The sequence below is a fragment of the Stenella coeruleoalba genome, assembly GCF_951394435.1.
Source record: "Stenella coeruleoalba genome assembly, chromosome: 14".
NCBI lineage: Eukaryota > Metazoa > Chordata > Mammalia > Artiodactyla > Delphinidae > Stenella > Stenella coeruleoalba.
In genome coordinates, this window is record NC_137160.1 from 69,851,658 (window position 1) to 69,868,028 (window position 16,371).

A 16,371-nucleotide genomic window follows, 5' to 3' on the forward strand; every position below is an offset into this window, starting at 1 on the left:
ACTGTTTCATCCTAACAGCAAAATGGAAACAACGTAAATATCCATCTTTAGGGGAATGGAAAAAGAATGAGGTATTGAGAGAGCAGGGAAAAAAAAACACCCCACCTATAAACCAGTACTATGTATAGTATATAATTTCTGTTTTTAAATCTGCAAGCAAAACCACAGATTTTCAGTGTGCATATGTGTGGGAGAGAGAGAAAGAGAGAGCTAACACCGAGACCTTAAAATGTACCAGATACTCTTTTACTATTAACTCATTTACTCCTCAGAACAGCCCCGTGAGGTAAGTACTATTATGATTCCCATTTTACAGGTGAGGACACTGAGGCTCAGAGAGGTTCAGTCAGTCTCCCAAGGCCACACAGCCCGTGTTGGTAGAGCTGGCATCTGCACCCAGGCAGTCTGGCCCCTGAGTCTGCGCTTAGCCACTCTGTTTTTAAAAGTACAGAAAACAGATTGGTAGGGTACGCTTCAGAATGCTATGGTCAGGTCCCTGTAGGGAGCTGAAGGACTCAGAGTGGTGACCCCAGGGGCTATTCGCCTTACCATTTGTGTCTTAGAATTACTTCTCAAGAACAAAATACTCATCTTAGTCATATAAATAAAAAGTAATTTTTAAAAAGTCAGAGAGGTCAAGGAAGCAGAATTTCAACACCACTGAAGTGGTGTGCCTTGTCTAGCCCTTTCTCCCAGCTTCCCACCCCATGCTTTTATCCCCATTGTACAGAGCAGGTATGAGGAGGCCATATGACTTGCCCACATTCTTATACTTGATAAGAGCCGAGTGGGCCCTGGGGACCAGTCCCCCCAACCTTTCCTGCTGCCCCAGAGTCCCTGAGCAGGGAGCCCACCTGAGCACCACCTGGGTCTGCCCGTGCCCCGTCCAGCCCGTCCTCTCTCCCCAGGATCGAGCGATCCACAGACCAGGTCATCAAGCCCGTGAACCTGGAAGCTCTCTCCAAGTGGACTGGCCACATCCCTGGGGATGTGTTGAGGGACATGGCCCAGATCGCCCCCATGCTGGCTCGGCTTGGCTATGACCCCTATGCAAACCCGCCCAACTACGGCAACCCCGATCCCATCGTCATCAACAACACACACCGGGTGAGTGCACGTGCACACGGGGAGATGCGTGCTCAGGCTGTGGTGGGGGTGGAGGCTCCAGCTACCCCAGAAAGCACTTAGTTTCTTGATTCCTATGCAGCTGGTCTGTTTCTGTCTCAGGGACACGGTGATCCGTATGGCTGCTTGTATTTCCATTTTTGCCTGGGCCACAAGGAAGCTCAAAACCAACTGGTAGCCTGCCTCTCACACTGTATAGCATCTCACGGCAGGCCCATTCGTGCACTAATTCCATCCCATTTCTGTACTTTGATTTACCCTTTTCCCCCTGCTTCCCTGGCTGTTTGTTTGTCTGTTTGTAAAGCACTTCAAGTCTCTGTCGAGACTGGGTGTGAATAAATCAACGATAGGTCCCTTTATTGCCCCCGTAAGGTTTAATTTTTAATTTTATTTATTTATTTTTGGCCCTGCCTCGAGGCATGTGGGATCTTAATTCCCCAACCAGGGATCGAAACCATGTCCCCTGCAGTGGAAGCACAGAGTCTTAACCACTGGACCGCCAGGGAAGTCCCTGCCCCCATAAGGTTTAATATTTACTTCTCAGACAAATGTAAGTTTAGGGTGATTTAAATTACTTTTTTTTTTTTTTTTTTTTTTTTTTTTTTGGCGGTACGCGGGCCTCTCACTGTTGTGGCCTCTCCCGTTGCGGAGCACAGGCTCCGGACCCGCAGGCTCAGCGGCCATGGCTCACGGGCCCAGCCGCTCCGCGGCATGTGGGATCTTCCCAGACTGGGGCACGAACCCGTGTCCCCTGCATCGGCAGGCGGACTCTCAACCACTGCGCCACCAGGGAAGCCCGATTTAAATTACTTTTTAAGTTCTCCTTAGTGTAGGTGGTCAAGGGGAAATGACTTTGAGAAGATGTTTCTGGAGCATAGAAGTAGGCTAATCCTGGGTGTGGAACAGTTACCAAGTTGATATTATTTACATGTCACTGTCACTTCTCCTTTACTCTGGTTGCTGTGTTCTGACTTCCTCAGAGACACGAAGTTAATGAAAATATCTGAACATGGGACCCAGGCCTGAGGAAGAGCCCTCCTACCCCTTATGTCATTGAGACCCAGAGTTTTAATTTAGGCTGAGTTTGGCATTTCTTTTTTTCTCACTTTTTTTAAAAATTAATTCTAAAGTCCTCTGATTCTACTTTCAGAGAACTACTTTGTGTTTGGTCTGTTGAACTAGAGAAGAAAAGGCACGCATCTTAAATTTATTTATTTAATTTATTTATTTTTGGCTGCATTGGGTCTTCATTGCTGCGCGCAGGCTTTCTCTAGTTGCAGTGAGCAGGGGATACTCTTCTTGCGGTGCACGGGCTTCTCATTGTGGTGGCTTCTCTTGTTGCGGAGCACGGGCTGTAGGCGCACGGGCTTCAGTAGTTGTGGCACATGGGCTTCAGTAGTTGTGGCTCACAGGCTCTAGAGCGCAGGCTCAGTAATTGTGGCGCACAGGCTTAGTTGCTCCGCGGCATGTGGGATCTTCCTGGACCAGGGCTCGAACCCGTGTCCCCTGCACTGGCAGGCGGATTCTTTACCACTGCGCCACCAGGGAAGCCCGAGTTTGGCATTTCTGAGCACATGCTGATTTTAGAAAGTAAACGGTTCTTTTTTTTCTTTCTCTTATTGCCTTATAACTGACTTACTATATTATTGTAGTTTCAGGTGTGTGACAGAACAATTTGATATTTGTGCACATGGCAAAACGATCACTACAATTTGAGTCTAGTTACCCACTGTCTGTCACTGTACAAATTTACAACACATGCAGTACAATATTACCGACTATAATCACCATGCTGTACATTACATCCCTGTGGCTTGTTTATTTTATATTATCTTGACCCCCTTCACCGATCTCACCTCCCCTGCTCCCAACCCAACAGTTCTTGTACTGAATCAGAAAGGGAGAGAGTCATTACTCTTTATTCTCCTTTAATTCTTCAGTGGACTCAAGGAGAAAGACTCCATTTGATGCCAACAAGTCCTTAACACGTGCAAGCTTTCTCTCTCTCTCTCTCTCTCTCTCACTCTTTCTTTTTCTATTTTTTGGCCACGCCGTGCGCCATGTGGGATCTTAGTTCCCTGATCAGGGCTTGAACCCGTGTTGCCTGCATGGGAAGTGTGGAGTCTTAACCACTGGACCACCAGGGAATTCCTGCAAGCTTTCTTTTTAACGGAGAGAATTTACTCACACTGAGCGTAGGCAGCTCTGCCCTTGTCCTTGAAATGCAAGCCCATCTATAGGTCTCATTACTTCCTCTTCCCCCGACATTAGTTGATTCTGTAAACATCTACTTGTGGAAATACTCAGGGATCCAAGGTAGATACCCAGAGTGCATGGAGAGCGTGGGTGTTGGCAACCTGGATGTGGCTTATTTTTATGATTTTATGATTTTTGTTTTAAATATTATTAATTTCAATGTTTACTATTTAATAATAGTTATCATTCTTTAAACTGTACTTAGGCGCTTTATATACTTTCCTGTATACATGCTATATTTCATAATAAAAAATTCATTAACAGGATTAGGGACGTCCCTGGTGGCGCAGTGGTTAAGAATCCACCTGCCAATGCAGGGGACACAGGCTTGAGCCCTGGTCCGGGAAGATCCCAAATGCTGCAGAGCAACTAAGCCCGTGCACCACAACTACTGAGCCTGCGCTCTAGAGCCCGTGCGCCACAACTACTGAAGCCTGCGTGCCTAGAGCACGTGCTCCACGACAAGAGAAGCCACCGCAATGAGAAGCCCGCGCACTGGAGCGAAGAGAAGCCCCCTGCTCACTGCAACTAGAGAAAGCCCGCGCGCAGCAATGAAGACCCAACACAGCCAAAAATAAATAAATAAGTTTATTATTTTTTAAAATTCATTAACGGGATTAAAAAAGCAGCAGCAACTGGTGATGACCTTGAAATCCAGCCCCCAAATGCTTCTCAGAAGGGGTGGCTGGGACAGGATGAGGGCATCAGAGAAAGCTGGCCTCTCCTTACCTGCTTTTTTAGCCAGGGGCCCAGCTCCTCTGAAGTCCGTCTAAAAGGCAGAGGCCCCTGGCAGGTCCTAGACTATGGGTCAGAAGCTCCCAGAGTAAGGCCTGACCTTGGGTGTTGTATAAAAAAAACTGATGAGCAGTGATGGGTAGGAACAGCTGTTTGGAGCTCTGTTGTTTATTTAAAACAGAAGATGTCTCTGGGTTTCTTCCAAAGAGGTTTACTCCCCAAAGAAAAACTCTGTTTTCTACTAACTTATTTAATGACACAAGTGTTAAGAGAACCACAATTCCCTGATTCACTTATTCTCATCCCTAACTGTGAATTTTTGTGACAAATACACTTGTACTACTGAGAAGAAATATTTTGACACTTCGTCTATCTATGCAAGTGGAGAATTGATAGGGTCACTTTCAAAAGTGATTTTTTGTATTTCAAGTTTCTGGCTTAAATATCCAACGGGGCAGATTTTTACATTTGTAAGAACTAAATTTGGTTTAAAAAAAGCCAAAAACTTGCTCTAGTTTTGTGACCCTGTGTACTTTTAAAATAAAATCAAGAAAGCAAAAAAAGGAAAAACAAAACAAAAGAGCTTTACTCCTTGGGGGTTCCACAAGTTTTAACAAGCGCCAGACACCTTATTTAGTCTTTACAGTGGTTTTGCTGTAACTACAAAGATAAGTCCCCTCGTTGAAAGCCACAAGGGTGTGCGTGTGTGCGTGTGTGTGTGTGTGTGTGTATACTGAAGGCACAGAACGTTCCTGTACTGGATCCTAGGCAGTACACTCAGTTCTGAAATGATCCCAGTGCTAATGGAACTGTCTGTACCTGTGCTGTTCATTACAGCCACTAGGCTTGTGTGGCCACTGAAATGTGACCACTGAAATGTGATGAGTCCAAATTGAAGGGTGCCGTGTAAGTGTGAAACACACACTGGATTTTGAGGTCCTCGTACCCCCAAAAAGCATGTAAAACTTCTCCTTAATCATTTTTATATTGATTACATAGGGAAGGAAAACTTTTCCCTTTTTCCCTTCTAGGTTCTTTGGCTGGTCTGATAATGAAATTGACATAAGACAGATTAATAGGAGACAAAACAAATTTAATATCGTACATACAGGGGCTCATAAAAATAGGAGATTCGTAAGAAGGGGCCAAAGCAGGCATCTTTCATACCTTTTAGACGAAGAAAGAATACATTTGTGAAGTACTGATAAGACAAAAACATCTGGGCTTGGGGTAGTAAATTACTGAAGAAGTAACAAGGTTTGTGTACACAGCCCTTTTGGCCCTGATTTCTCCATCTCTGGTGATAAGGATGGCTCTCTACCTCCTGTTGCGGGGAGGGTACCTTTCACCTGGGAGATTTATTCCCTGCTCTCAAGGGCACTAAGGAGGGTCAGAGTGTCCTTCTGGCACCGGCTGTTTCTTAAATAACTTTAATTCAAAATAATGAATATGCCAAAGTGGTAGATTTGGGGGCGACCTGCCCTGAACCCTATCAATTACATGTTGAAGTATTAATATTTTAGCTATATCAGGTTAAATAAAAAATACCACTATAGGGAATTCCCTGTAGGTCCGGTGGTAAGGACTCCACGCTTTCACTGCTGAGGGTCCAGGTTCCATCCCTGGTTGGGGAACTGAGATCCCACAAGCTGCGCAGTGTGGCCAAAAAAAAAAAAAAAACCCACTAGAATTAATTTTACCTGTTTCGCTTTGTTTTTAAATGTGGCTACTAGAAAATTTTAAATTACAGACTAGGTTCACATTATATTCTATTGGACAGTGCTGGTCTATCCAGTGCCTTGTATTTTGAGAGATATTGGAAAGGCCTGGAATTTTCTGGTTCCCACCTCAGGGCCTTTGTCCCCTCTGTGCCCTCTGGCTGGAATGCTTCTCCTTCAGAGCGTAGCCTGGCAGGATTTCCTTGTCACTCAGGTGTCAGCACAAAGGCCATGCGTTCCAAGGGGCCCTTTCTGACCACCCATTCAGAAGAAGCCCCCGGGCACTCCTAATCACATACTTTCCTTGTAGTACTTCCCATGGTTTGATATGTTCTTGTTTAATTGTGTTGTCACTTGTGGATTGTCTGGCCCTCCCCACTCCAGAACGGAAGCTCCAGGAGGATGGGACTTCTAATTGTCTGGGCAGTGTTGTAATGGCCCCCAACCCCCTCCCCACCCCCGAGCTTAGAATAATGCCGGAATAAGAGGAGCTTATTAATACATGTTTGTTGGATGGATGCATGGATGAGCAGGTGGATAAGTGGATGGGTGGGTTGGGTGGATGGATGGATAGGTGTGTAGATGGGTGGGTAGGTGGACGGGAGGGTAGATGGGGGGCGTGGATGGGAGGGTGGATGGGGGGGTGTGGGTGGATGGAGAGGTAGATGGATGGGAGGGTGGATGGGTGGGTACCCGGATGGATGGGTGGGTGTGCAAATGATGGACTAAATTTTATTTTTTGATCATTTCTACAATAGCGATAATTTTTTCTTTCCTAGGTCTTGAAAGGGGACTATAAAACACCAGCCAATCTGAAAGGCTATCTTCAGGTCAGAAACCTCAGGGGGAATTCTGCGTCACCACTAGCTTCCTCTGTGCCCTTGAACACTTCACTTCTCTCATATGGTTGATGGTTTGTCCATCAGAAAATTGGATGGGGGTGGGATTCCGGTCAGAGGCTCTCAAGTGTCTGATCCACCTGGAGCGACATCTCAGTAGCCCTTCAGCCTGAGTCCCTTCCTTGTCCCCTGGCTTGAAAGCAGTTGGAGGAACTTAGTGGGGACTTTCTGTCAAACTTTCTGCCTCTAGCCTTAAATTCAGCTTCATTTAAAGTGGCAGTTCCTGGACTTCCCTGGAGGTCCAGTGGTTAAGATTCCGTGTTTTCACTGCAGGGGTGTGGGTTTGATCCCTGGTCAGGGAAGTCCTGCGTGCCGCACTGTGTGGCCAAAATAAAAAAGTATGAAGTGGCAGTTCCCAGCCCAGCACAAAAATTTCATCAGTCTACCAGAAAATGAGGGTCATGTGATGCAGGTATGTGTGTAAAAGTAGACATAATACAGTCCTGTGTCCCCACACGCATCCCCACAGGCTGGCCTCCCATGCATCCTGGGCGTGTCCATGGAGGCTGTCCCTGAATCTTGTCAAGAACCGTTCCCAGGACTGAAGTAGCATCCTCCTTTTGGTGCCAAAGTGCTCCTTTTTAAATGAAGGGTGGTGATGCTACAATCAGTAGTTTCAGTTTGTGTGTGTGTTTTATTTAACTTGGCCAGGAAAGGGTGGGGTCACCCTACGCTAATCCCCAGTTTAATCATCAAACTCACAAGACTCTCATGGGTCGGGCAATGAGATTTTGGTCCTTTGGGGATGAGTCCACACTCCCTTTGTGGGAATCAGAAACCCATCTCTTGCCACTGTGAAAAAATATTGCCAGACTTAATCAGCACTAATCTATTATTTGTTCTAGCCCAAAGAGGATGTAACAAGAACAACAAACAGAAGTGGGGTAAGGGGAATTAGCCACAATCTGAAACTCTTTTCATTTTTACATACAGTCTTTTTTTTGCCCACCTGGATATGCATTTTTATGTTCCTTGCAATTCCATTGTATGAGCTGCTTTGTTTTACTTTCTTACTGTTTTTCCATCCTGGGGGTCTCACGTGGCCATTTCGGATGGCTACCTAGTTTTCTCTGGAATGCATTATGAGTCACCAATTACTTAACTGTTGCCCTATGTAACTTTTGCAATATTTTGCAATATTTCAAATGATGTCATGCACCTATCATCCTGATTTTGCCTCTCTTCTGTGGGGCGAGGGCTGGGGGGCCTCTATGGAATTGTTCCCTTCGAATACAATTTTTTATATAAATTTATTTATTTTTGGTTGCATTGGGTTTTCATTGCTGCGCATGGGCTTTCTCTAGTTGCAGCGAGCAGGGGCTACTCTTCGTTGTGGTGCGCGGGCTTCTCATTGCGGTGGCTTCTCTTGTTGCGGAGCACAGGCTCTAGGCTCACAGGCTTCAGTAGTTGTGGCACTCGGGCTCCGTAGAGTTGTGGCTCACAGGCTCTAGAGCACATGCTCAGTAGTTGTGGCACACGGGCTTAGTTGCTCCGCGGCATGTGGGATCCTCCCAGACCAGGGCTCAAACCGGTGTCTCCTGCATTGGCAGGTGGATTCTTAACCACTGCACCACCAGGGAAGTCCCCAGATACATTTTTAAGGAGTGGAATCAGAGGATGGGAGGGTCTTTTTTTTTGGCTGTGCGGCATGTGGGATCTTAGTTCCTGGACCAGGAATCATACCCGTGCCCCTTGCAGTGGAATCGTGGATTCTTAACCACTGGACCGCCAGGGAATTCCCCATGGGAGGGTCTTTTTTGAGACTCTTGAACTACAAGGTTAAAATTGCTTTACAGAAGAGTTGGACCAGTTTACACTCTCCTGCACTGTGTGGCGTATTCAAGCTGGCCTGGGACTGTTTTTTGCTCTCTTAGAAGCAAAATGTAAAGGAATAGCATATGCTCTGTCATCGTGAGCAGTCCCACCTTCTGGAGAGCTGCCCCACAAATTACATCAAACCCCTACTTTCGGCCCTTTTCTCCTCCACTGTGCACGTGATCTCCTGCAGGATATTGCAAAACTTGGAAACAATCTTAGGGCAACAGTTGAGTAATGGTGGTGTGTACATTGTATAGAATATTATGTAGCCATCCAAAATGGTAATCGTGAAACCCCAAAAATAGGAAGGTAGGAAGCAAGCAAAACAAAGCTGCTCACACGTTAGAATGGCAACTCATGCAAAAATGTAAACTCAATCCCTAAACTCCAAACACCCTCTCCTTTCCAGGGCTTTGCTAATCCCTCTGCTGGGAATGCTTTTCTGCCCACATCCGTGCATGGCCGGCTTCGTTTTCATCTTTCAGCTCTTTGCTTATGGGGTGTTTTCCAACACCAACAACTAATTCTCTGATTATCTGGACACCAACTAGGTGTTGCGTAATTCAGTTCAATTCTGACGCTGATTTCCGGAGATAGCCTCTGACCCCACAGGTTAAGGGCCCAGTCCCACAAAACTGCCCCCACTTCAGATGCCCAGGCTACCTACCTTTCTGCCCAGCCAACTACACATTTGCGGGGTCCCCATGCCCCACCCCCACTCAGGTTTGGTAATTCACTAGAACAACACACAGGACTCAGGAAAACACTTTACTTCCTAGATCACCAGCTTATCATAAAGGCTGTAAGTCAGGAACAGCCCAGTGGAAGAGATGTGTAGGGCGAGGTATGGGGGAAGGGCGTGGAGCTCCCATGCCCCCTCTGGGGGCACCACCCTCCCGGCACCTCCCTGTGATCGCCCACCCCGACTCCCTGAACCCTATCACTTATGGATTTTTATGGAGGTTTCATTAAGGAGGCATGGTTGATTAAATCATTGGCTGTTGGTTATTAACCTCCAGCCTCCTCCCTTCCCCAGAGGTTGGGGTGGAGGGCGCTGAAATTTCCAACCCTTTAATCATGCCTTAGCCTTTTTGGTAACCAAGCCCACATCCTGAAGCCCGGGGGCCCCCAGCCACCAGTCATCTCATTTGCATACAAAAGATGCTTTTTCTCACTAGGGAGATTCCAAGGGTTCTAGGAGCTTGGTGCCAGGAACCCAAGGGCAAACACATGTAGGTTTTTCATTACACTCCACCTTAAATGTCATCCCCCGGTAGTGGCCTCTCGGAACCACTTTATCTGAAGGAGCCCCAACACCAGTCACTCATATCAGCCCATTGTATTGCCTGGACTTAATAGTGTCTTACGGATGTGTTTGTTGAGCAGGCTGTCCCCACTAGAATGTGAGCTGGGTGGGGATAGGATAGGGTCTATCATGTCCACAGTAGCCCCAGCACCCGGCACATAGTAGGTGTGCGGTAGCTACTCGGTGAGGGAGTGTGCCCGATTCAGTGACGCTGAGGGCTGAACCTCAGGGCAGTGAGGCCCTGGTACCACCACTTGGCTGTGACCCTTCCTCTGTGTGTTGTCTTCCTCCAGGTGAACCAGAATAGCACCTCTTCCCACCTAGGAAGCTCATGATTTCCAGGTAGGCCTGCGGACTTTGCCGGGACCTTCCGACACTTCTGAGCCCAGGAGTCACTTTTCTGAAAAGCTTGTCCTTCCTGAGCCTCCCTGGGGAGGAGTGGCCACCAAGGTGGGCTGACCCAGCCCCATCAGGAGGTTTCCCTGGCCCCAGCCTGGGGAGCTATTTATAGAATCAAGGCTTAGTCTCCCAGCTCTGGATCAGGGGTGTGGGCAGGGATCAATGCTGAACCAGCCAGAAGAAGGTTTATCTGGCGTTGGGGAGGGGGTACAGAGGACAGGTGTGATGGGGGGATTCTAGAACTATTTTGCACAGAATGCTGTCTGCCAACCCAGCTTCTATAAACAGCATCAGGTTGGCCCAAAGCAATTAATGTCGTAATAATAGTCGCAAGCAGTTCTGGTCTAAGAATAACCCCTACTGCACTGGGCTGAGTGCTCTTCCTGTGTTACTCCTTTAACCCTCAGCATCCCTGGGAGGCAGGTGACATGACTGTCCCATTTTATGGAGGAGAAAACCAAAGCCCAGAGAAGGGCGTTGATTGGCCTAAGGCCACAGAGCTACCGAAAGTCATCTCCCCCTGAGTTTGCTTTTCACAAACGATTTTAAGTGCATATTTATCCATCCATGTTTTGCCAAGGGGCAGGGAAGCAGGTTCTGAACTTGGGAAGTCAGAGATTTAAGGACTCACTCGAGGTTCAACTCCTGTTGGCCTCTGTTTTCCCCATCTGGAGAATGGGGATTCATCACTGTCCACCTGCAAGGGTGGTCGTGAGATGAAGTGAGCCGGCCCGGGTGGGAGCGCTGGGACCTTGCGGCAGACGTGGGCCCTGGAGTTAAGGCCCCAGCGAGTGAGCTCACTTCCTTATGCTCCCCAGCCTCTCTGATCAGGCTCAGGGAAACCTGGGGGAGTCAGAGAGGCCAGGACCAACTTGCCTGGGTATTTGGCCTATTCTTTTAAACTGTAAAAGAGCTTCTAACCTCTAGTCGATTTTTAGTTTCCTTTTCTTATTTTTAAATAATCAGCATATTTTTTCATTTTTCTTGAAATCCACTTTGCACCAGCTCACAAGGCTGGAGACACAAAGTCACCCTGACTCTAGCATTCCCATCTTGAGTTGTGCTAAGATCCAGGACTTCCGTTTAATTCCTAAGAAGTCTCACGTTGAAAGCAGTCTTTTTCCAAGTTTTTCCCCAACTCGATTTCCCTCTCTCTCTTTCTGCAGGTTCATTAGTAGAATCCTGAACCTTCTCGTTGACGAAAGCCAGATCTATTTCTCGCTTTACCCTTTAGATGAGGTCCCAGAGACAGGGTACTTTAGCTAATCATTGCCATCTGCTCTTCATAAATCAGAAAAGTGATATCTTTGAGGTCAGGTGGCGACAGGTTGAGATGTGGGTAAGGACCCAAGAAACATTTTTAAAGGTAAATTCTCTCCAGCCATCTGGATGCTATAGAAAATCTCACATGCTTACAGGAATGCATGAAGACCATCTGTCCTGCAATCGCACATACAAATATACAAGATCTCTTTCAGAATTGCGACTCTGGGCCTAACACCCGTTTTTCTCCCCTTTCAGATCTTTGCAAGTGGCTTTGTTGCCAGAAGAGAAGAGACTTTGCATTTGAGTGGAAATCGGACCTCAAATCCAAGCATATTGCTTGCTATTAATCGCCGAAACAGGACTGCTCATGAGGAATGTATTTGCATATGGTTGCAAAGGCTGAATCATTGAAAACTTAACCTTGAAACATTCTATCTTAGGATAGTCTGGGGTAGAGAACCAAGAGTGTGGAGGTAGTCCGGCTTTTGAAACTTAGGTATTTTATATTTTTCCCCTCGAGAAGTTTTTTTTAAGAAATGGATTTGCCATCCTCCTTAATTTGCAGGACTGCCTTGGTGGCTTTGTTTGCTGGGACAAGGCCCACCACCCGTGCCTCTCCTGTTGACCCTTACTTTTGAATTCAAAGAATCTATTTAAGAATTTAATATATGAGACTTTCTTTGATTCCTCCTCAGTTTTACTCACAGAGAAAAATATATATATATTATTTGAATAAACTGAACAGGGACTCATTTGTCTGTGCCTTACTTTACAGAGTGAATAGATTTTTTTCTTCCATGTCGAGTTTTGTCAGGTGGATTGATGATGAACAAAGGCTGGAGAATAGGTCCACACAAGGGCGCAGCTGAACTCCTGTGTCAGGGAGCCCCAAGGCCACCCTTGGGTTTGGCGATTTGCTACAAGGACTCACGGAACTCGGAAAACCTGGTGGACTCACAGTGGTTTATTACAGCGAAAGGATACGGATTAAAATCAGCAAGGGAAAAAGGCGCATAGGGCAGAGTCCAGGAGAGCCCAGGCACAAGCTCCCAGATGTCCTCTCCCACTGGAGTCTCACAGACACACTTGATTCTCCCACCAACAATGTGTGACAACATGTATGAAGTATTGCCAGCCAGGAAGGCTCACCTGAGGCTTAGTGTCCAGCATTTTTTACTTGGCATCAGTCACAAAGGTATGCAGCAACTGACCATAGTTACTTGGTCTCCAGCCCTTCCAGAGGTCAAATGATAACAGTGTGATCCAAGACCCCCCATAAATCACATTGTTAACATAGACTCTATGGCCTGTTGTGGTCCAGGTTCCTAGGTGTTCAAAGGCACTCCTTCTAGTGAGGACATCCCAAGGGCTCAGAGGTGAGCTCCCAGGAGCTGGTCCAGGCGGGTCCTTGGTCACATGCAGGGTTTGTTGGAACTCTCCAAGCCTGCTGAGTTCATCTTTGGCTGCTCAAATGCTTAGGGATCAACCAGGCCCAGAATAGTTAGTTATCTTTTAAGGGTTAACTGTTTTACCCACACTGCCTTGCCTTAGCTCTCATGACAGTAGTGAGGCTTTGGGAAGGTAGTGACTCACAGTGGCGTGGGGTATGGAGTTTTGGAGTCAGGCCGAAGTACCAGCTGTGTGGTTTGCTCCCCTGTTTCTTCATCTGTCAATGAGGAAGGTAGAACTTCCTGGGTTTATTGGGAGGGGCCGATGGGTGACGTGGGCTGTGGTGCCTGGTGTGTGATGAGCCCGCAGTGTGAGGCAGCTCTTGTCTCTCCTTGTCTTGAGACAGAGGTGGGATGGGTAGTCGATGGAGTCATGGACACAGGAAGCTCATGATCACCCCTCAAGGGTTAGCAGAAGACATCCGGCCTCATTCACTCTTCTACACATCTATTGCTGCATGACTCAACAGCCCCCAGCTTCGTGACTTAAAAGCATTTATTGTTGAACCTCTCAGTTCTAGGAGTTAACTAGAGTGAGCTCAGTGGTTCTCACAGTCAGATGGTGGCTGGGGCTTCTGTCCACTGAAGGCTCCTGCAGTCACATGTCTGGTGCCTGGGCTGGGGACGGTTGGAGGATTTGGAGGCGTCATTATCGCCTCTCCCCACAGCGAGCCTGGACTTCCTTGTAGCATGGTTAGGCAGACTCCTTATATGGCGGCTGGGCTCCCCCAGAGTAGATGCCACGCAGCTAAGGGATACGCCTGGAGCTGGTGCAGTGTCACTTCACCTCACCTGTGTCCTTTTGAGGACGCTTGCTTTACAGATAATGTCCCAGGCCTGCAGAACCTTGTCCCAGCTTGCTATCTAAGGATACTGGTCACAAATTCTTGGAAGATAAGTAGGGTAGAAACCATCTGTAAGAAACACTTGAAAGGAAACCAAATTTGCTAATCTCAGTTGATCTGGATCTTCAATTCTGCCAAGTTCAGGACATGATATATATATTTTTTGAACAAAACTCAAAATAAGACTAAGCCATGTGCAACTGTAGAATGTCAATGTCCCAGAAAAGGTACTTGTGCTAGGCTTTAAATATATCGTCTTTGAAATGCCACTTACAGATTGTTTCTATGGTACCAACCTATTTAAAGTTGTAACTGAGTGAGGAGTCCCCCCCCCCAAATCTTTTGAAGGCAATATGGAAACAGTGCTGTGTGGTGTGAGCTGCCTAAGGGGTGATTAGGAGTGTGGATTCGGCTTAGAAACGACCTTGGAAGGTTGAGGAATCGAAGAGATGACATATGCAGAGGTCTTTGTGACCCTGAACAGACAGTAGTCACCCTATAAGTATTAGCTCAAGTAAGTGGACAGAAATGATGTGGGTGGGTGCATGCACCGTGTAGCAAAGAAAGGACTGGTCTGACTGTGTCCTTCAGTCGTCTGTGTGGCCCTGGTACCTGCCCTGTGGCGTGGCCTCCTCTGTTGCCTCTTCTGTGAGAAGGGAGGGCTGGACCAATGATTGTCCGAGAGCCCTGCCAGGCTTCTGATGAGGGACCTTATTGCCTGGCAACCCCCTCCTGGGAAGGCTACATGTCTGAGCACCTCATTGGGAATCTAGACATGGGCCTGGATGTCCCTGGGTCCCAAATCAAGGGTTTATCTGGGCAGTGCCAGGAGACCAGGCTGCGTATGAGATCATGAAACTACACCTCTGGCCACCTCTCTCCTTTCTTTTCCTGAGGCTGTGCATTTGAGTCCAAAAATCTGGAAAAACCACTATCTTTGAGGCTAGAGACCATCTATGCAGAGAGATGAGATTGGGTCTTTTAAATGAAAATAGCCACAACCATTTAAGAAGATCTTACTATGTCAGGGGCTTTACATGCATTAATTAGCCTTCCCCCTTTTTATTTTGGTCCTGGGAACAACCTTTTTAGAGCAGTGCTATCTTTATCTCCATTTTAGAGGTGGGAAAACTGAGGTGTAGAGAAGCAAAGCAACCTGCCCCAGGTCCCCTATCTAGGGCTTCCTAGATTTGGATCCCTAAACTTTTACTCCAGAACCTTCACTTTTAAAAAATTCTAAGTACATAGAGAAAACATTTCTCTTAATCATTTGAGACTTAGTTGCCTATGTGATGCCCCTCCACCCTGCACCAAATACTTTAGTATTTCCAACAAACAGTGACATTCTCCATCGTAACCACAGGACAACCATCAAAATCAGGAAATGAACATGGACACATCACTACCATGGAAACCTCAGCTTACCCCATTTAAGTTTTGACAGCTGCCCCAATAACTTCCTTTATAGCAAAAAGATCCAGTTCAGACTCATGTGTTGCATTTAGTTGTCATGTCTCTTCAGTCGCCTTCAGTCTGGAACAGTTGTAGGGTCTTTCATTTTCATGACCTTGGCACTTTTGAAGATGACAGACTGGTGGTTTTGTAGGAGTCCCTTTAATGGGGTTTGCCTTCTGTATCCTCATGATTCCATTCAGGTTATGCAGCTTGGCAGGAAATCACAGGAGTGATGCTCCCATCTTCTCAGGACATCCTATCACGTGATTCCCATTCGCCCCATTCTAGGGGACACACACTTGATCAGAGCCTGTATTCTCAATGACCCCACAACCATCCAGAAGGTTTCCTTTTCCAGAAGCCACATGGTAGGGTCCATTTGGTGAAACAAATCCACTAGCATCCGTCTGTCAAGAGCAAAGTAACTCAGCTCCATAAAATCTGCTGTAGAGCTATGGACATAGCTACTGAGAAGCCAGGCTTATATTTATTTTTGACTTTGACTTATAAATAGAAGCATACACGTTTTCAGGCCCAGGCTCAACACGGTTTATCTCGTCTCCGTGTTTCCCTCACTCTGCTCCGTAGTAGACTTTTCAGTCTGTAAGACTCTCTCCCCCGCCTTCTCCTCTACTAAAACCTCACTTTCCAGATTCTTTCCTGAGTACATACTTTGTAGTGTGTGTCTATGTGTAAGGCACATGGACTGGACATGTCACTGGGATACAGAGACCATTAAGTCACAGTCCCTGTTCCCAAGAGGCTGGCATGTAATTGGCTTCATGTAGGTTCTCGTGTAATTAATAACAACCATGGGAACTTAGACCCAAGTCTTTTGACTCCAAGTCCAGTGCTCTGTGTATACTCTAACAATGCCTCCTGGATCTTTTCATCTTAGAGAGAGAGTGAGAGAAAACAAAGCAAAAATTAGCAGCTAACACTCTCTAAGCACCTGTTACGTACCAGGTACAGTTTTAATTGCTTACATATTTTATCTCAACCGTTTGCAGAAGAGAAAACTGAGGCTTAAGGTGTATGTATGTAACGCCTTGCCCGAGGTCCACAGTTGGTAAGTGGCAGAGCTGAGACCAGAACTCTGGA

The 16,371-nt window shown here is 46.8% G+C and overlaps 1 protein-coding gene across 4 annotated transcripts in view; it reads left to right on the plus strand.

Moving 5' to 3' along the window:
- The window catches only part of TPST2 (tyrosylprotein sulfotransferase 2), a 56,190-nt gene extending 44,262 nt beyond the window's left edge, over nt 1-11,928 (plus strand). For 3 of the 4 annotated variants that reach the window (XM_079943202.1, XM_079943199.1, XM_079943201.1), the window contains exons 4-6: nt 909-1,107; nt 6,614-6,664; nt 7,579-8,269. In XM_079943202.1, coding sequence (XP_079799328.1) covers nt 909-1,107; nt 6,614-6,664; nt 7,579-7,797 — 469 coding nt within the window. In that variant the 3' untranslated portion in view covers nt 7,798-8,269. Of the gene's footprint in view, nt 1-908; nt 1,108-6,613; nt 6,665-7,578; nt 8,270-10,150; nt 10,200-11,777 lie in introns of those variants that run through there. The other variant, XM_079943200.1, reaches the window with a different exon arrangement.
- The last annotated feature ends 4,443 nt before the right edge of the window (nt 11,929-16,371 follow it).